General features: G+C 38.1%; 1 protein-coding gene across 11 annotated transcripts in view; it reads left to right on the top strand.

Moving 5' to 3' along the window:
- LOC18423619 (enoyl-[acyl-carrier-protein] reductase, mitochondrial) overlaps positions 1–17,629 on the top strand; it is a 42,577-nt gene extending 24,948 nt beyond the window's left edge. For 10 of the 11 annotated variants that reach the window (XM_020674532.2, XM_088874365.1, XM_088874366.1 and 7 more), the window contains 5 exons: positions 4,682–4,781; positions 4,970–5,046; positions 5,157–5,235; positions 16,819–16,937; positions 17,297–17,629. In XM_020674532.2, the coding sequence (XP_020530191.1) occupies positions 4,682–4,781; positions 4,970–5,046; positions 5,157–5,235; positions 16,819–16,937; positions 17,297–17,390 (469 nt within the window). In that variant the 3' untranslated portion in view covers positions 17,391–17,629. Of the gene's footprint in view, positions 1–4,681; positions 4,782–4,969; positions 5,047–5,156; positions 5,236–16,818; positions 17,217–17,296 lie in introns of all 11 variants that reach the window. The other variant, XR_016061170.1, reaches the window with a different exon arrangement.
- The last annotated feature ends 3,988 nt before the right edge of the window (positions 17,630–21,617 follow it).

The following is a 21,617-nucleotide window of genomic DNA, read 5'->3' as shown; positions in this document are numbered from 1 at the left end:
AAGTGTATTCACATATGTACATCAATTGGCATATGAGAAGAATTCCCACACGAGGCATCCATAGCATAAATATTAACTGGGAGAAGTGGCATTTAGGAAATCAATATTTCAGTCTAACATGATTCTTTCGAAGCAGTGGTAAAACAAAAGCATGAATTACATTGATGCAGTATCAAAAGTAGCATAGATGCATACATCAATAGGCACACAAGAGGCATATCCTAATCAATTACCAAATGAAAGGAATCCCTTATATCATCATCAAAGTCTTTCCCAACTAGTTGGGGTTAGCTACACGAATTCCTACCATTCTGCTCTATCAAGGGCCTTACCTTTAGTGAGGCTATAAGTCCCCATATATTTTCTCACTACTTCCAACCATGTCCATTTGGGCTTACCCCTTGCCCTTTTTGAGCTTTCCACTTGAATCAATTCACACATCCTAACATGTGTTGTATTGGGTCTCTGTTGCTCATGGCCAGCCCACCTACTTCTACTTTCTTTCATCTTAGTGCCTTTTAGAGCCACACCTAAGTTCTCCGGAATGTATTCATTTTGAATTCTATCTCTTATTGTCTTGCCACTTCATCTATCTCAACATCTTCATCTCAGCTACACATCTTATGAGTATGTTATTTCTTGACCGCCCAACATTCTACTACATAATGCAGAGCTGGTCTCCTATTGTCCTATAGAACTTCTCCTTTAACTTCATTGGTATCCGGCAATCACAAAAAACTCCAGTTGCACATCTCCACTTCGCTCACCTAGCTCTAATTCTATTTGTGATATCTTCCTCAATCTTTCCATTTTCCAGGATTATCGATCGAAGATATTAAAAGGGTGCTCTTTTTGATAGTTCTTGGCCATCAATCATAACTTCCCCTCGTCTCTACTTCTATTATTACTAACCTTCATTCCATATACTCTATCTTACTCTAGCTAATTTTAAGATTTTAGGGTATCCCTCCAAAGTTTTATCTTGTGTTGACATTGCTCTGGGTCTCATCAATCAATACTATGTCGTATGCGAATAACATACACCAAAATACCTCATCTTGTAAGTGCTTAGTTACATCGTCCATAATTAAGATAGAGTTATGGGCTCAAAGACCCGTGATGTAAACCTATTGTCACTGGTCTTTCCACTAGTTGTTTTCATACTAGTTAACACTGCCTCATACATATCTCTCATCAAGTCAATATTCTTTTATTTTCTAACACCCACCAAATTGAATCTTGAGGTACTTTATCATAAGCTTTCTCTAGATTAATAAAGAACATGTGGAAGTCTTTGTTCTTCGCCCTAAGCTTCTAAAACAGTTGCATAAGTAGGAAAATAGCCTCAACTATTAACCTCCCAAGCATAAAACCGAATTAGTTTTCTGATACACTTCTTTCATGCCTTAATCATTGCTCAATCGCTCTCTCCCACAGCTTTATAGTGTGGTACATAAATTTGATCCCTTGATAGCTCATACAATTATGTATCTCATTTGTTATTGTAAATAGGTAACGTAGTACTTTTCCTCCATTCGTCTGATATTTTCTTTGTTCTCAACACCTTGTTGAATAGCTTGGTCAGCCAGTGAATGCCAATCTCTCACATGCACTTCCAAATCTCTATCGAGATACCATCTGGTGTTAAAGCCTTTCCTTTCTTCATCGTCTTCAAAGTTTCTTTCACTTTCGATATCCTAATCCTAAGAATGTATCTATGACCTCCTCCCTCATTTATGTCAAGGGTTCCTTCTACCGCTGCATTCCCATTGTGTTCGTCATTTATTAATTCTTGAAAATAAACTCTCCACGTTTTGTTAACTTCGTCATCTTTCACCAAGACCCGTTAATTCTCACTCTCATTGTATTTATTATGGTCCAGATCTATACTCTTTTTCTGTCTCATTTCTTGCTAATTTGAAGACATCTTTTTTACCTTTTCTTGTTCTCGCTTTACTTTATAGATTATTATATCCTTAAGTTTACCCTTACATACTATTTGTTTATCATTTTTTTTGGCATTTTTATATTAATCTAAGTTGTGATCATTTCTATTACTTTGCCAAGTTTTATAACATAATAGAAGAATCCCTTACATGCATGTGTTAAATAATATCTGTAGCAGGGAAAAAGGGAGGGAGGTGGGGGGAGAAAAACATAAACTCAACTAAGTGATAGCTAAAGTTAGATGAGAAATTGAATGAAATGAACATAATGGAAAATACCTTTGTGACAGTAGGGTTGTTGCTAGAGTCAGGAATGTAGAGCCTAATAACTTATATATGTTGTAGTTAGGCAAAGACGATGGCATTGTGGCATATAAAGCATAACTAAGGATAACTTGTTCTATGCAGCTATATGCATCCTGCAAAGAGGGGAACTAACCATGCGTGTTTGTTAATTGACTCTCATTTGACCAAATAATCTGGGCCCTCATTTGACTATTGATGCGTGATATACTTTGGGAGGAGACCTGTCATGTTCTAGTCGAAGGAATGACCCATCAATGGGTGGCACAAACTGAGGAAAAGAATATTGACAAAGATATTTATCTGTTCATGATAAGGTTCATTCAAAATTGTTCTTGCGGTCATTATATGCAAGCATTCACACGAATGTGTAATATATATATATATATACACACACACATATATGGACCCGGTTTCTATGTGGCCAAGCCCACATATGTAGAAATGCAGGCCTCTTAATAAATCTATCTTTTGAGATGGAGATTTGGACTTAATTTTTAAGGACATATAATCTCTAACATGGAGATCATGAATATGAAAAAATAAATAAATTTTAAAAACTAGAAATAATAATTCTAGTAAGAAAACATTTGGACCGTTAGTTTCCATTGTTTTTAGATGGAACACCTACTTGCATCCATCTTTGAGATGGATGCTTTACACTTTTTGGACCACATATGTAGTTCTGCGGTCCAGCCCTCATGAAACAATTTTCATATATATATATATATATATATATATAGGGTGCTGTTTGTATAGAGCCTAGGCTCTAAACAATCAAATTAGAGCCTACTTTCAAATAGTGTTGAGAAATGTGGTTTCAATACTGGAAATCTTTGTGATAGCCTTAAAATATATTTTCATCTTTATTTATAAAGTTTAAAGCTTCAGAAATAGTGTAGATCGACAAATACATGAAAACTTGCAAATCTTGAAAACTGATGGTCCAAAAATGTGTTACAAAAACACTATTTCCAAACTTGAAATCCATGTTTTTCTCATGTCCATACTTCTTGATGTCGAGATGATCGATTTGAGGATATTTGGGCGTCAAAACAACCTCTTCTAGTAAAAGTTTTGAGGTAGGCTCTAATTTGATTATTTAGAGCCTCGGTTCTATAAATGTTTTTCTCATATATATATATATATATATATATAAACATGTATAATATATATATAGACACATGTCTGTCATGTATGTAAGCTAAAAATGGTGTTGCCCCACCTCATCTGTCATTTTTGATTGTGTATGGGGCCTATATGGCTAGAAAAAGCCTCCTTATCAGTCTCCTCCAAATAAGGAGGATTTGAATCTCTATGAAGTTCCAATCGCACAAAGCCACTATCCACTCAAATGGATGGTGCAGATCTGATTTTGGAGAAGCAATGGATTTAGAACATTTTTTTAGGTCCAAATCATCTTATTTGAAGGGGACTGGTCAGAGGCTTTCAGGAGCTTTTTGGGTCCTTACCCAAGGAAAAATGTAGATGAGGTGAAGGAATCTCGTTTTCTTCATGATCATAGGGGTCCACAAAATTTTTCCCTAAATGTGCATGTCAGGTATGCTCTGTGTGTGTTTTTGCTTCTTGTGAGGGTCATTTGTATTTCTATTGATTATGAGTTTCTGAGATTTGACAAGAGCTTTAGGAGAAAAATTCCTTGTTTGTACTGGGAAGATTAATGGCAGATACAGTGTAACTTGTAATGATCAAAGTGCCATGGATAGCTTCATGAACAGTGTCTTCCACAGCATCCTTAGGTCCCCAGAATCAGAAGGAATGCTTACCACAAGTTATTTCTGGACTAGATATAAAGTTGTAAGATAATAAATACCAAGTCGAAGAGCCAGAATCTGTGTGACTGTTTTTGGTGCTAAATTAGCTTGTGATCTCATGCTTGTCTGGAGGGAGGCTTCGGATGGCTAGTTGGTTGGAAGTTGGAACCTGTTCTATTTGTGTTTCCTTATTTCTCGACCCCATATCTTGGCATGTGTTGAAGGAATCCCATGTCATGAACTCAAGTTGGCCTCTGCAAACACAGACAGCCAGCTTCTTTCATTCCTGATCTACTTTTTGTTTTGTCAAACAGGGGTTTCAACCTTCCACCTAGGTGCTGATATAAAGAACTCTAGCACTTAGCCATACTGGGAGGCCACATAGCCAGTAGTTCGCACAAGTGAGAGGCACCTACAATTCGAGGATCAACATTTAAATTTGGTTGAAATAGCTAGTTGATTGAAATGAATTATTATTTTTTGGTTATTGAGTTAAAACTGGAAGGAAATTTTGGTATGCAAATTAGTGGAGTTAAATAATAAAATGTTTGTTTTGGTAGAGTTTTATTTACTTATATTGAAGTTGAATGACTCTCTGAGCTTCCTATGAGTATTCTATATTTCCTTTTTACATAACCATCACAATTAGTGTTGTAGGATTGGAGCAGAAGATGTCAAAAATAGGCTCAAGAATCTTGGAGCAGATGAGGTGTTCACAGAAAGCCAATTGGAAGTGAAGAATATGAAGAGTTTTTTGGTATCACCATCCTTTCTTTATATTTCTCTTGAATTGAGTACCATTTGGAGATAAAAGTAGTCTTTCAAGTGTGAGGTTGTTCTTTTAACATTTTTAACTTAGTTGATCTGCTTTGCATAATTCACTAGGATGTTGTTGTTTCTATCTCCTCCACTGAATTTCTTTCTTGTTGTTTCAAATTCCTTCAGGGTAATCTATCTGAACCAGTGTTGGGATTCAATTGCATTGGTGGTAATGCAGCTTCTTTAGTCCTTAAATTCTTAAGGTACCCTTATTTCTCTTTTTCTGATCTTCCAAAAAGAATATGTGCTCGTGAGCACGCATGCATAATCCCATGTATGGATGATAGATCAAATTGATGAACGAATGTTACAGGCAGGGGGGGACGATGGTGACCTATGGAGGCATGTCGAAGAAACCAATCACTGTTTCTACCTCCTTTTTCATATTTAAGGTAATGAGGTCACAAATATTAGTTTGGTGCAAGTTTCTTCTCTTTATATGCTATGGGACTTATTGGTAAATAACCCTAGACACAAACCACCTAGAAATAGATATTATGGAAATTTATGGCGTCCACTCTATTTTATGCTTTGGGCCATAGTTACCGGGAATAGGAACAGGAACGGCTCCGGTTCCGGGAGCGTTGGATCGAGGGCTGCCTAAAGCTCTGGAGCTTGGGGAGCGAGTTCCGGTGAGGGTAAAAGTTGTAGATCGAGATCCCATATGAATAGGGAGCACGTTCCCGATACATTGGGTTCGAGATCCTTATTTAAAGGGAACACGTTCCATGTAAAATGGGATTGCATTCCCATGTTCATTAGGATTGCTCTCCCATAGACAACAGGAACGAGATCCCATTTAAAGTTGAGTCGCGCCCTCATCTAAAAAAAATGCATTCCTATTTGGAATGGATCGTGCTCTATTCAAGGTTGGATCGCGTTCTGCTTAACTTGGAGCCAATCTCCACCTGTCCTCTCTCTCTCTCTCCCTCTCTGTCTCTATCTCTCTCTCTCGACTAGACATTCACCACTTCATCACATTCATCACCTCTTCAACCTCCGCACCCCTGATCCAATGGACCCATCTGCCAAGATGCGCCCCTCTCCCTCTCTAACTTCATGAATACATTCGTCGACTTCACAGTGAGTGGACTCTTTCTCTCGCCTCAGAAAGCACAACAACAACAAAGATCCACATACCCATCTCAACTTCTCTTGCTAGCAGTTGGGGACCTCCATGGCGATCTCCAAAGGCCAAACAAGCTCTGAAAATGACTAAAATCTTCGATGAAAACGATCACTGGATTGCAAGCAACTCCACGGTTGTGAAGCTTGGTGATATCCTTGACAAAGGAGGAAAAGACTTCAAGCTCCTTTATTTTTTAGAAAAACTCAAGCAAGACTAAGAGAAATCAATGGGAAGCTGTTGATTTACAGGGAAACCATGAAAGCCTGAATATACAGATTTTAGGTATGTTATAAAAGATGGCTTGATGAATTCAAGAATTGGGGTGACTGGTTTTCTATAGAAATTCAAATGAAAAGCCTTTGTAAAGGAATGGAAAAGCAAATTAACATTTTAATAGAGTACCAAAAAATTACCCATCTAGAATTAGGGCTAGAATAGCTGCTTTGAGTCTTGGAGGCCCAATTTCTATGCATTTTTTAGCCGATAACGCTACTGTTTTAATGGTGGGTGGCTCTATTTTTGTTCATGGTGGGATCCTCCCTTAGGATGGAGTTCTGGGAGCGTAGGGATCGTGATCCTAAAATTCTGGGAGCGGGAATCTAATTTGTTCGGGAATCACATCTACAATGTTACGGATGCGTTATGTGGGATAGTGGGAGCGAGATTCGTGCGGTAGCGGGAGTGAGCTCCGTTGTGAATGGGTTCGAGAATTAGGAGCGAGCTTCCAAAAAGTTGGAAATGGGTTCCGAACGGGATTCCTGCCACGAAGCGCCGTAGCTGGGTTTTGGAGCGGGAGCGCTACCCTAGTTGGGTGCTCCCTGTAACTATGCTTTGGGCATCCATAAGCATGCTGCACACTGTTGGATCTAAAATTTTGAGAGATAAAGTGGCCTATTGGGATTCTTGTTTTCCGAATAGGTAGCTGCAACCTCTCTTAAATCTTCCAGCTGTAATTAACGTATCTATTCCACCTTGATTAATACAAAGTTCTCCATAAACTAGAAGGAGAAGAGGATGACCAACAATAGCCTAAAAAAAGAAAACAGAAAATGTAGAAGCTGAGAAAATGAGAAGGGTGGGTCAACCCTGACCTGGCCCAACCCGACTAGTTATAAGTTGGACCTGCCTTGTTTCGAGTCCAAGTCAATTGGGCCCGGACCAATCAAGTCCGGGTTATAAATAAAAAATGTAACGAAAACAGATAGTATGTAGTTTATATTATGTACTTAATATTATTAAAATGTATTTATACTAATATATACTGGGTTGGGTCAACCCTGATCCCTAGACCCGACCTAGGCCAGATCTCAAACAAATGGACCAAGGCCCAACCCATCAAGTCCAAAATCCGGGTTCAAACCCAATCCCGGTCAGGTTGACCTGATCCAATTCCCGCACCTAATGAGAACAAAAGTAGTTAGGAGGAAAGAGAAAGTGGAGGATGGTAGCTCAGAGGGGCATATTCAATTTTGGGGCATACTTTTATTTCGAGAACTCAACTATCTGTCTTTTTTCCACTCTCCGAACTTGGGCTTCAACTTATTCTGCATCTCTCTCTAACTTAGCCAGGCACACCCACTCTTTCAATGTTCTCACATCCGTACAACCAAAATCCAATGCATCTTTTTCTAAATATATGTCTGCTCAGTAAGTATGGTGATTCATTTTTTCCCAATACCTCCCAAAAATAATAATTACACGTGTAAAAATTTGGGGGTCTAATCTTTTGCAATGTTTTAAAAACCGTCCGCCTTGCGCCTTAGCGCTCGCCTAGACGGTCTGAACAAAAAAAACCACACGGCTCGACTCAGGTAGCCCTACGCGGGCGGTTGTACCTAGGCGGGCGCCCAACGCGCAGTCCTGGGCTGGCGCTCAGGGCCGTATGGCGTTTTTCGATTTTTAATTTCACCCAAAAAGGCAAAGGGGGTCATTTTGACCCCCAAGTTTGGATGTTATTATGGTTTATTTTATGGATATGAAATATGGAGAATATGAAAGTTGGAGGCCTTACAATAGCCTATTATACTTTTAAATGTTTTGTATGGTTTCAAATTTTGAATAAGTTTATTCTCAACCTGACATATGTGATATGTTTGTATAGAAAAACGTATGTTGTGAACTTGTGATATTTTTAAATAGAATAAATTACAAAATTTGACACAAATATATGCATATATGTACCTTTGGATAGCAAATATATAAAAAAATGCTAAGAATTTGCACCACAGGGCGCTCGAGGTTTTGGGCGCCCGCCAAGGCGCTGGACGCTAAGCAGGCCGCCTAGCGGTTTTTGAAACCTTCATCTTTTGAATTTATTTTTTCTAGGAAAATCAGCTTAAAGAATATATTTGCCACTTTTTTGCCAAAATCATCCCAAAAGAAACTATATTCTATTATAAAAATGCAGAGTATACTTAATAACTTGTTCCCCCCCAAAATCTCTCTAGGAGAGGGGGAAAAAAACCATCTCTTCTGAAAGGGCATTGTGACATGATGTCATCATGGGTGAGGTTTCATTCATTATATAACTACACCCTTTTCTAAAGAGGACATTCAATATATGTTTGCCTATTAAGATCGAGAGAGAAAAGAGAGAAAATCTAAGCACAAGATAAACAAAATAAAAATGTCTTTTTACTCCATTTAAATTGTGGCGCAATGCCCCTATATATATGCAGATAAAGGAGTTACAAACCATTATGCATAACTGTTATATGGCTATTGCAACCTATTCTGCGATATTGTTATGTGGCTGTTGCAACCCATTATGCAAGACTGTTATATAGCTGTTACAACCAATTATACAAGATTGTTATGCAAGATTGTTGCATGACTGTTATAGTCACAACACTCCCTCTCTAGCTGGAGCATATATATCATAGATACCTAGCTTATGCAAAGTTTCCTTTAGTCGAACTTCAATAGAGGCCTTAGTAAGTATGTCTACCAATTGATTCTCAGATCGAACAAAGGGAGTGATATTGTATTTGAAGCTTTGACCTGACTCAAACCCCGGAGGATTCTTTACCTTTTCTCTGACGAAGTAGCAGTCAACTTCAATATGCTTGGTTTGTTTATGAAATACAAGATTTGAAGTGATATAAATTTGTTGCTTCATTATCACAATATAGAGGAATAGGAGTTGATATATTAACACCCATAATAGAAGTGTACAAAGCCAAATTATTTCACACGTAGCACTTTCAATCGCTTGATACTCGGCTTCTACTAAAGATCGAGCTACAACACTCGGCGTCTTACTCTTCTAGGTGACTAAATTACCACCCACTATCCTAATGTAGCCACTGGTGGATCGTCGATCAAGAGAAACCCAGCCCAATCTGCATCTGCAAAGCCTTGTACACCAAGGTGACCATGGCTTGTGTAAAGCCCTCTTTCTGGAGCAGATTTCAAATATTGTAAAATGTCTTAAAAAAACATACACCAAGATTACTTAGAGGCTTTGACTGCTGATCATACAATCTGTGGTTAACCTCAATAGTAGATTCTATTGGTTTAGCTTCAAGGATTTCCCATGTCATCGAGATGATCGGGAGTATACTTCTTTGAGATTAAAATATTCCTTGTTTTGACAATTTATAGACCTTCCCTCCACCCCCCCCTCCCCCCACGAGGATAAAACCCAGATGGTAATGCCATACACACTTCCTCTTGCAGATCTCCATGAAGAAAGGTATTCTTCATGTCTAATTGATGGAGTGGCCATTTCCTGTTTACTGGAATAGATAAAAATACCCCCACGGATTTCAATTTTGAAAGAGGAGCAAAATTTTCCTTATAGTCAACCCCATATAACTATGTAAAATCCTTAGCCAAAACGAGCTTTATCTCTCAATCGAATCATCTGGTTTGTGCTTCACAGTATGCACCTACTTGCATCCAACCACATGTTGTCTTTTTGGTCGATCAATTATATCCCAAGTTCACTACTTCTCTAAGGCAATCATTTCCTCAAACATGGCCGCTTTCCATTGTGGAAGAGCCAATGCATCTGCAACTTTGGGAATAGGAACAAAGGAAGTAGAGCAAAGGTTTGCATTAAACAAAGGTGAAAATGAAGCATAAGAAACAAACTTTTTTTCTTTTGGATGAGAAGTAAAAGTCCTTTTTTCGTTTCTTAAAGCAATAGGTAAATTGAGTTGAGAAGAAATAGGGTAAAAGGAGAAGTACCTAACTAGGCAATGAGTTGGGGTTTATCGTTTATATCAGACTTTCCCTTGTTCTTTTTTTGGGTGTACACTTCCAGTTGTTTCTCAGTAAATTCCACTTATTCCATTGTTGAATTACTCAAACTATCTATGACCATAGTTAGCAAATCGTCGAGTAAACGCCAATTTTTTTAAAAAATCTGCGACTTTATGGAAATCGTTTAAAACTGCAATGTTTTGAAAAATTCGGGAAAAAATCGTGTAGTTTTTCATAAAAACGTTTAAAACGCGTTTTTTTTTGTATAACGATTTAAACCACACCAAAACATCGTTTTTTTACCTGTAATTTTTTTTTGAAAGATATTGTTTTTTTTCCCATGAGAATGAGCATGAAGCAGTAGTGAGATCAATCTCCCCAACCCTAGCCCCAAACCTCTCTTCTTCCAATTTCTCCTCCTCGCATACATTTTCTTCACTCTCCCACCCCCCTCCTCTTACCACAGGAGAAGCCTCCGCGTCTACAAGGGCTAATGACCTAAAATCCCTTTGATACCAGAAACCCTAGAATTTATCAACCGCAACAAGAAGAGACCCTAGAAGTCGCGACCAAAATCCCTTTGATATCAGAAACCCCTTGATCCAGGTCGAGCAAGTATGGGAGGCCAAATCCCTTTGATACCAAAAACCCTAAAGTCTCGACCAAAATCTTAGAATTATTGACCACTTCTGAACTCCTTGAAACCATAGAGTTCACAATCCCATCTTCAACAGAGAATGATTTAGGTTTTCCAGCCCTCTTGATCTCATCTTGTGGACCTGAATCTTAGAATTATTGATCACTTTTGAACTCCTTGAAAGCATAGAGTTCACAATCCCATCTTCAATAGAGAATGATTTAGGTTTTCCAGCCCTCTTGATCTCATCTTGTGAACCTGAATCTTAGAATTATTGATCACTTTTGAACTCCTTGAAACCATAGAGTTCACAATCCCATCTTCAACAGAGAATGATTTAGGTTTTCCAGCCCTCTTGATCTCATCTTGTGGACTTAAAACCGCATGATTATCATTTGAAACCCCAAAACGAGGCCAGAGTTACTGATCAAATCCACCAACCAATAATCTAGTGTTTCCAGTCTTCTTAGTTTCATCGTGCAAACCAAAAACCACCCTCTTCCTTTTCTCTCCCTAGAAACAGAGCAATGTGAAACCAAATGGCTACGAGCCCAGCCCTGTTTTCAATTGAAGAAATGTATATAAACTTTAACCATAGTTATAGAGTGACTATAGTCACCATACCATAGTTAAAAAATTTCAATGAGGAAAAACGATTTTTGTATTTTATTTGGTACCTACTGAGTAGGTGTGATGTTTGTTAAAGTATTCAATGAGTAAATTTATATGGTATGGTATATTTTTTGATGGTTTTCACATAATTTTTATTTTTTAGAATTTCAAAATTTCTTCTCTTTAAATTTATCTGATTTTGTTACTTTGATTTTTTGAGCCTAGTACGATACATTGGCGATATATTTACATAAAGTATGTTTGCCGATCCGTATTTTTGACCCGATTTTTTCATCGAACTTTTTAAAATAAAAACGATTTGTTTTTCCGATTTTATGGTGAGCCGATTTATTGATAGTCCTCGACTTGCTAACTATGTCTGTGACCATTGGAAGAGGAATAGGATTGTTAGGTGCCATAGTAAATATTGGATATCTGTGGGAGGAAAAATAGGTAATATCCTCAATGAAGATAACATACTTTGAGACATATTTTCCTTTAGTTTTTAGACAGTAGCACTTGTATCCTTTCTGAGAGTTTGAGTATCCTAGGAACACATATCTCATAGATTGAGGTCCTAGTGTATTCCTAGTTGGCCCTAGTGTATACACAAAGTAGAAACAACTAAAGGTTTTTGGTGGACGAGAAAGCATGGGAACTTCATGATTGAGAAGTTTAAAAGGATAAGCACCATTAAGAATAGGTGTAGGCATCCTATTGATCCTATAGGTTGCAGTAGGAACTGCTTCATCCCAAGATGTCTTATAAACCGTCATTCCCTTTAAAATGCCTCTCACTACTTCTAACAAAGTGCACATTTTTGGGTTCTGCCACACCATTATGTTGTGGTGTATAGAAACACGATGTTTGAGTTTCTATACCATGTTCAAGAAAATACTTTTTTAACCTATTGCATGCATACTTTCGTGCATTATTGGAACATAATATTTTTATTTGGGTTTCAAACTGGTTTTGAACTATTTTATGAATTATTTTAACTACTGAAGGTACTTCATCTCTACTTTTCATAAGATTAAGATTGAAAAAGTCGGCCGCATGGCTGACAATACGCCTAGGCTGGGGGGAGGGGGTCCAGCAGGCTTGTTCGAGGCGCCCACCTAGGGGGCTCAAGGTAGGCACCTAAGCGGGTCTGGGCACCCACCTAGTGCCACCTTAATTTTTTCCTTTTATTTAAGGTGAGAGAATTAGGTGTATGGAAAGAGATTTTTTATTGCAGTTGTACTTTTATTCGTTTATTTTAGAGAGAGATAGTATCCTTTCTCAATTCTGGGCAGAGAGCATATGGTTTTTTATAATTTGGTCTTTAAAGATGGAGAGAGCTTTTATCGGAGTTGTACTTTTATTCATAAAAAAAAGTAAAGTACCTGGCACAGTTCTTTAAAAAGTAAAGTATCCTTTTTCTTTTATTTAGTAAAGTAGTTTTATTCAATTTTTAATAATGAGAAAAAATATCGGGACTTATAGCCTCATTGAGGGTAATGACCCTTGATAGAGCAAAATGGCAGACCATGATACGTGTGTAGCTGACGCTAAATAGTTGGAAAAAGGCTTTGATGATGATGATGACCTTTCTTTAATTTTCATTTATTAAAAAAGTAAAATACCTGGCACAGTTCTTAAAAAAGTGAAGTATCATTTTTCTTTTATTTAGTAAAGTACCTTTCTTTCATTTTTAGAAAGGTACACACGTGGCACATTTACATAATAACATATGCACATAGTCATGATATTAGTATTACTTTTTTATACAACTGCACATTGCTTGGCATTTATATTATTTTTGTGTTCATAGTGAAACCATACAAGGGAGAGAGTGCCACCCCTCCCCCCCCCACCCCAAGGCCCCCAAACCCCAAGGCCGCCTAGGTATTTGTGCGCCTGCCTAGGTACCTGTCCGGTTGTGTAGACAGCTTGGGCCCCTGGCTGCCTAGGCGGCCATCTACACCTTCTTGAATATTGCATAAGATAGGTCCAAGAATAATGAGAGTAGTCATTGATGAATACAATAAAATACAGATTTCCAAAAACAGAAATAATTCGAATAGGCCCCCAAACATCAGAATGAACAAGATGGAATGGCTTAGAGCTTTTATTTTCGCTAGAAGAAAAAGAGGTCCTACACTGTTTAGACAATTGACAGGTCTCACATTGTAACTGAGGAACATTCAAAGAAACAAACTTATTTGGAAACAACAAATTTAAAGACTTCAAAGACATGTGGCCTAAGCAGGTGTGCCACAAGAGGAGCACAAGACTCAATGCTAAGAGCAGTAGAAGTGCATCCAGTGTTGAACAGGTACACCCCATTGTCTTCATGACCACAACTAATTGTCTTTCTCGTTTTCAGGTCTTGAAAAACATGATGTGAGGCATAAAATGTGACATTGCAGTCTAGTTGTTTTGTCAAGCTGCTAACAGAAAGAAGATTGGAAGGAAAAGAAGGCACATTTATTGCAGAGGGTAAGGACAAGGTTGATGAAAGTTTATAAGTAGCACTCCCAACGGCCCTAGTCATACATCAGCAACTTTATCACTACTAGAAGCAGGAGAAAAATACAAGAAACCAACTGTCTCACCTGTCATATGGTCAGTAGCCCATGATTTAAAAATCCAGGGTGTAAAAGAGGTGGAGTTGGAGACATGGTTTGCAGTTTCATATGTACCTGGCTGCTCTACCAGTGACTTAGAGTTGAGTGAAGCCTTGGGAGTAGTTAACTGATGCTGTAAATCTTTGATGGTTTGATTTCTTGGATCATGTTCATTGGGTTGTGTTGATGAGGTTTCCTCCCCCTTGCTCGATATAGTATGGACACTTGCATTCCTTGGTTTTGTTCTCAACTGTGCACGCAAGTCCCAACAGTGCTTTCGAGTGTGTCTCCTCTTACCACAATGGGAATATTTGAGCTTCTCCTTTTCGACAGGAGAAAGTGGGGGCATGATTTGGTCCTTTTGTTCCTTCTTTTTTTTGCTTTGAAGCTTGTTGCAAAGGTTGATCGTTCAGAATGGATGCTGGAGTTTTGTCCTTCTGCAACAACCTTTCTACTAGCCTCCCCTTTTATATAATTATAGGCTGATTCAAGAGTGGGCAAGTTGTCCTTTCTTAGATCTTGTACTCTAATGTCATACACAGTGGGATTAATAGACTGATAGTGATCTAGTTCTTCCCATTTGTACCTTAGTATCCCAAACTACTCTTCCACAATAATTTCTCCTTGCTGCAAATTCACTATTTCACAATGCAATTGGTAAATCCAAACAATATTATCTCGTTGTAAGTTCGTCTTGGTTGCTACTGCCGCCCACATATCATTGCAGTCTTAAGAAGCAACAACCCCGTTGCTGGTACTTGGCTGCATGGAATGAAGGAGCCAAGCCATTACTGTCAAGTTCTCACTTTCCCATTCATGGGGTGGATCATTTGTGGGAGGCTCTTTCACGTTTCCTGTGATATATAACCCAATTTTCTCCAACTTCCTATGAACATTTTGTAGATTGGGATCATTCTAAGTAGTTTTTCTCTTCTAGCTTAGCTGTAGTAATCATCAATCATAGGTGATCAGATTGATTGCTTCCCTAGGAAACTTGATTTCTGACATTTTCCTTCTGTCTTGAACTTGAAACCCTAAGCTTTTTTTCCTTCAAGGTACCAATTCCTTAGTTTCAAATGTGAAGTTGCTTGAAATGTGAGATTGCTGGAAATATGAGGGTTTTGGAAATGTGAGGTTGCTGGAAATATGAGGTTGCTTATACACTACAACTCCATGCTCAAGAAGGAAGACAAATCATGGTCTAGATTCACCCTGGATATCCAAGGGTTTCAAGCCTTGCTTTGATACCATGTTAAGATTGAGAGAGAAAGGAGAGAGTAAATTCAAGCGCAAGATAAAGACCACTTTATTCAAATCATGGGGCAATGTGCCCTATATACATGCAGATCCCTATGGGAGTTATAGCCTATTATGTAAGACTACTACATGGCTATTACATCCCATTATGCAAGACTACTACATGGGTGTTATAGCCCATTTTGCAAGACTATTACATGACTGTTATAACCCATTATATAAGATTGTTATATGGCTGTTACAACCCATTATACAAGATTGTCACATTATCTTTATAGTCACAACATGGCCAAAACCCTGAAAAATCTAAAAAAATGTCCCTTGGGTTTTTCCATTATTTCTCTTGATTACTTGATATTATTGTTTACTGCTGCAAATCCACACGCCATATCGCAATGGAGTCCCAGGACCAGTTTTTTGTCTTGCAAAAACATCGGCTATTCAATTTCATAGAAAGCACTTCAGTGTTGGAAGATTGGTTCAACAGGTTTGGGTAAGAAGTATTGAGAGTGAAAAATAAAGGAAGATGGGCAGTGCTTAGTGGAGAGAGAAAGGAACTGTCGATGGAGAGAAGGGAAGGGCCCAGCTGAGTGGGAAGAGGGGCGGTAGGGGGAACTTGTTGCATGGTGGTCTGAACCTTTGGAAGAGACAGTTGGTCCTTGTATAGAGGGATAGATGAGCATTGCTTTTCAGAGAGAGGGCTAGCGGACTTGAGTGCTATTGAGTGAGAAAATTATGTAGTCAGAGGACAGGTACTAAGAGAGAAATGGGTGGAAAGGAGTGGTTAAAGGGAAATGTCCCAAGAATTAGGGGCGGTAGGGGGAACTTGTTGCATGGCTGTTAGAACCTTGGAAGAGACGGTGGATCCTGGTATAGAGGGATGACTGAGCATTGCTTTTCAGAGAGAGGACTTGTGTGCTATTGAGTGAGAAAAACATGTAGTGAGAAAAACATGTAGTGAGAGGACTGGCACTAGAGAGAAATGGGTGAAAAGTACTGGTTAAAGGGGCAATGAATGTCCCAATAATTCTTGGGCGCTTATCTCAAAAGTGTAGGCATGTACTTTGTTGGATGTTACTATAATTATGTTTTGAACGCTTTCACTTTAATTTATTTATTTTTTAATGTTAGCTTGGAACTTGGTGAGAGTGGAAATGTAGACATCGTGTTGTGGCACCTGACATCCTGACCACCTCTGCGTAAAGCCTGTTCTCTCTTCTACTCAATTATTGGAAATGAACAATAAACCACTTTTGCCTTCTAGAGGCTGCATTTACCCTCCAAGCCCGGGCACAGAGCCATGAGAAGATCTACGAGATGCTAAAATTTTTTATCGTCGTACTCCCTTCACGTCTTCTTTGGTCACTAACCCACTAACCCAACTGAGAAGACCATAACCGATCCTCATGACTCCATGGCTACCTAACTAATAGTGTACACATTTCATCTCAACACGCTCTAATACAATCTGTTAATGTCTTTGCCTTCATGTTACGGCTTACCATGCCAAAGCTGTTTGCTGCAGGATCTTTCATTGAGAGGCTTCTGGTTGCACAATTGGCTGACTTCACACAGGGCATACCAGTATAGAGTGATTATAGACTACCTCCTGGACTTGGTTCATGAAGGGAAGTTAAAATATGAGTAAGCCCCTCTCCTCAATAAGAAATGTTATTCTGTTTGTCTACTAGTAAATTCAGGAATTACTAATCATTCCCTTGACACTTTAGACTCTCTCTCTCTGTCACACACACACACATGTAGGTCCTCAAATGTACACATGCCACATGGGCTCAGCCACTTGCAGGCCAGTGTGGGGGAGAGAAAGAGAGAATAGGATACCAGTCTTTGTTGGAATTTGTGACATTTATGGATTACATAGTGTCTATCATCCTAACTGCTTGATCCACACACCCCCCCTTGGTATATGGCATTAGTTCGTATTGTTTTCGATGATGTCCTTCATACATATTTATATGTTTCTGATTTATTGATCCTTTCAGGATGGATCTGGTCCCGTTTCAGGATTTCCACAGGGCTCTAGATAAAGCACTAGGGAAGCTGGGAAATCATCCCAAGCAAGTTCTGAAATTTTGATGAAACAGAACTTGCAGCATGGAGTTCAAGAAGGGTAATTTTTGAGTTCGAATGGGTGTTGGTTTCCTAGTCTGTATAGTAAGAAAGATACCAAGCGAAATAAGCATTTGCTTTGGCTCCCTCCTCCCATCCCTGGACGAGGGCCCAAACACATGTATCGTATGTATTGGTTTTATGGAAACTGTATACCTCTAGTGTTGGAAATCAGGAATGAAAATGCACTGTTCTTTATCTGGAAATACTCTCTCTCTCTCTCTCTCTCTCTCTCTCTCTCCACATGCATGTGAGTGTACCATGGGCATCCATGTATGCACAAACCAAAAATCTCTCTCGTACAACATCGATTTATATCTTTATTTTTCTTTAATGAATGCGACTTGTTGGTGGAAACTTTGAATCTGGGCCCCTGCAAAATTGTTACTCCCAATATGGAAATGAAGTGAAAACCAAAGATCCAGCGTTCCAAGTGACTGGCCCAAAATTTACAAGAATTTTCCAGAGAGCTCTGAATAATTCTCTAATGGCTCCTGAATTTGGGCCAAAAGATTGAGGATCGGCTAATACAGTGACCTTTTGGATGCGAAGTTTCATCTCAGAACACTCGGATCAAGCTCTTGAGATCAAAGGCTAAAGAGCTCCAGGGGAACTTGTAGAGCTAGCCGTGCAAATCCGGTTCTCCTTTGAGTCTACTAGCAGCGCTAGCTTTCAGATTCATATATAAGGCTTTAAAAGCTTTTAAAGTATTAAGTAAATTTTGTGAAAAATTATAGAAAAAGAACTAAAACTAAATAAAAATGATAAATTAAATAGAATAAGAGAAATCATTTACCTTATACACCAGGAGTTTTAAGCTTGGAACATATCCTAGTGCCCATTATCTCTTTTTTGGATGCTTTTGCTTGCTGGATTTTGCTACATATTGGGTTATTTTACCTAAATTTAATAATTTAAGGCTTAGAAGAGGGTTATGGAGCTTAAGTATGAATTTCCTTAATTATTTCTATGATTGGGAGATGGTTTTCTATATTTTTTCAAGGGATTTGGGGTGTCCTAAGGTTTATTACGAAATTTGGGATTCTCTAGGATTTGTTTGGATTTTTCTTGAATTTCAAGGATTTATCTAGAGTTTTTCTTAATTTTTGGAATTTATTGGGATTTATTTAGTAATTCCAAGGATTTTCTTGGCTATTTTTTTGGGGCTATTTCAGTGACATTTCCTAGGATTTTAGAGGGGGTATTTATAGGTTTTAACTAGGGTTAGGCTTGAAAATATTTAATTTAATCCAAGGGCTCAAATTTAATTGAAAAATATGGTATATTTTGGATTTTTTGAAAGATTTTAAACCACCTTAATATGGTTATCAAAAAAGAAATTGGGAAGAAAATGACTGCCTCGGGCCCATCGGTTCTCGCAACTTGCGGCAAGTCGATTGGCCTGACGCACAGTGAGGCATGCGGCCCGTGCACGACATGCTATATGTCATGTACAGAGGGCATTTTGGTTATTTTCTTGAGCCTATATAGGACATTTTGGTTATTTTCTTGAGCCTATATTTTGTTAATGGTGGGTTCGATTTGGGTGATTCTTAAACGCTTAGAAAATTGTTGGGGTCTACTAAAGCTTGGGATAGGTTTTGGACAATTTTGAGATAACTAATCTTGGTCAAAGTTGACTGTAGTTCACTAGGGTTTGTATGGTCCAAAAGGTTCAGAATCAGGGTTTCTAAGAATTCCCTAAGCCAGAATTTCAAGGGGTGTCTCTATAGTTGTGTTTCTTTAGCATTCACTTGGGATACCGTGTGAATGGTAAAGAAGAAGACACACAAGACATGATGGACTGAGTGGTCATCTTTTGAATGTCAAGGACTTTTTGGGAAGGTGGTACATCGATGAATATTTTTAATTCGTAAGACATCTAATTGGCATTGCGCTAACTTTGAGGCAGTAGCATTGAGAGGTATTTGACAATTGAGATCCAAAGTGACAGTCAATAGGAACCGTGCTATATTTAAATTGGTGATTTATCCTTCGGCTTTCCACCTTTTTCTTCGGGTTTGGTTTTCAATTGAATGATTTTGATATGAGAAGAAATGATGATCATGATTTATGGCTAATTGAAATTCTATTGATCTTTAATTCTAAATTTTTAAGATCCACAAGTTCGGGTTGAAATTTTCGGAACCTATGAGTTGTTTCTTCCTAAGTTTGCAACATAACATTCAGGATTTGGTGGCGGCCAAACACCATGTATCGAGGCCCCTTTTGAAACTCATTCGTTTTTAAAAATACTTTTAGAAAAACTTTAAAAACAGGGAAATGTTTTTGAAACAAATTAGGGTTTCAGACCACTAGAAATTCAATTCTTGAAAAACTTTGTAGCATATAAAAGAAACTTTTAAAATTGGTAGAAATTTTGGAAAAACAAATTTGGTTCGATTTGCCTTTTAAGCTCATGCAACCATGGGATCCCTCTAAGAAGGTTTACGTCGTGCAACGATGGGCGGATCTTTGTTTTTGTCCTGACTCTTTTACATCTCATGGGTTTGACGTTGAATTGAGATTTTGGATACCCAGTCTTTTTTCGGTCATATGGGTTAGACGTCTTCCTATCTCGACTCTATTATGTAGCACGAGTTTAACTTTTGATTGATATTAGTTTCTTGATTATTTTATGTCCATTGAGTTGGTTTTTTTTTTTTTTTTTTCTGATTTGTGGGTGAAGCAGTTTCAGCTTTTGTGCCACCACAGAGCTTTGAATTTTATGGTTTTGATGAGATTTTTGTTGAATATTTTGGAAAGAACGCGTTAGGTATGGTCGATGAATTTGTTTCTTGAGAAATTTCCCCTGACCATTCCGTACAACATCCGGGATCTTTTATTTATATATATATATATATATCAAGAGAAAGAATAATGATCCTATGAGACGCTACCTTACCCCAAGTGCATGAGACCTTGACTCGTGACCATAGGATCCACATCCACATCTTGAGAAAATGGGACAGCAGATCACAAAGTTTTTTTTTTTTGGAATCACCCAGTTCACCTGTCTAGAGGAGGTGCATACCCATTTTTCCATATAGTAGCCGACCTTCTCTCTTGCTAAACCCTTTCCCTTCGAAACATCCTCTACTTTCCATCAATGTCTTTGGTTTTCTATCCAAATCCCCTCGAATCTCTCTCTCTCTCACTCTCTCTCTATTGACAGAGAATTAGTTTTCTATCTAAATCCCTTCAAATCTCTCTGTACATGGATAGAGAAAAACCCACCAAAACAAAACCCATCAGTTTTAGAGAGAGAAACTTCGACAAAGACAACACCGATGGTGTTTCATGACCCAAAATCTTGATGAGGAGAAATAAAACGAGAGACCCCTTTTAAAATCAACAGAAAATTCACAAAAACTTCAATGGAGCTTCATTTTTAGGTGCTATTTTCAATATCTCAACAAGTGCAATAAGTGTTGGAATCATGTTCATTCCTGCAATTCTAAAGGTCTTAGGTATGAATCCTGCAATTTTCATTGCAAGTTTGAAATACTTTTCAGAGCAATTTATGCTGAAATTTATGAGTGCAGTATTTCTACTTGTGATAGATTAATGGGGAATCATTTGATAAGCTTGGGTCAGTTCTTCTGCAAAATTGTATGAGAATAAGTAATTTGGGGGCTGAGACGGTATCGATGATCATCATAGTAATTGGTTTTCGTATCCAAATGGTTTTACAACTGACACCATTTGGATCTCTCTCATCATCATCATCCGCTCTGGGGTAGAATGCATACAGGCAAAACTTTTGATGGGGGAAACCATTTGGATCTCTCTTTCATCATATATTTACCATTTGTGCAGCTCCTCCATTTTTTACCTCTAGTCCTCTCCAAAATCCATTCAGAATTTCAGTTCTCTCTCGAACCTAATAAAAATTTCATCTACCTTTGTCACTCTCATGATGACCACAAAAACCTCGCCTGAAGAGATCTATGTAGGGGAAACCAGGATAAGCAGTTTCTCTCTCGTGACTTTTACGGGTTAATCGAGTGACCTAGCATTCTGTATTCCTTGAGATATGGAAGGAATTCCTATGGCCATAAGCAAGGGTCTCATAGCAGTTGGGCTAGGGGAGGGTTTCACATGATCATTACTCACATATATATATATATATATATATATATATATATATATATATATATATATATATATATATATATATATATATATATATAT

The sequence above is a fragment of the Amborella trichopoda genome, chromosome 8 (assembly GCF_054954075.1).
Source record: "Amborella trichopoda isolate Santa Cruz 75 chromosome 8, AtrichopodaSantaCruz75HAP2 v2.0, whole genome shotgun sequence".
In the NCBI taxonomy this organism is placed as follows: domain Eukaryota; kingdom Viridiplantae; phylum Streptophyta; class Magnoliopsida; order Amborellales; family Amborellaceae; genus Amborella; species Amborella trichopoda.
The sequence above is the reverse complement of the archived record's forward strand: the minus strand, read 5'-3'. Positions and strand labels throughout refer to the sequence as shown.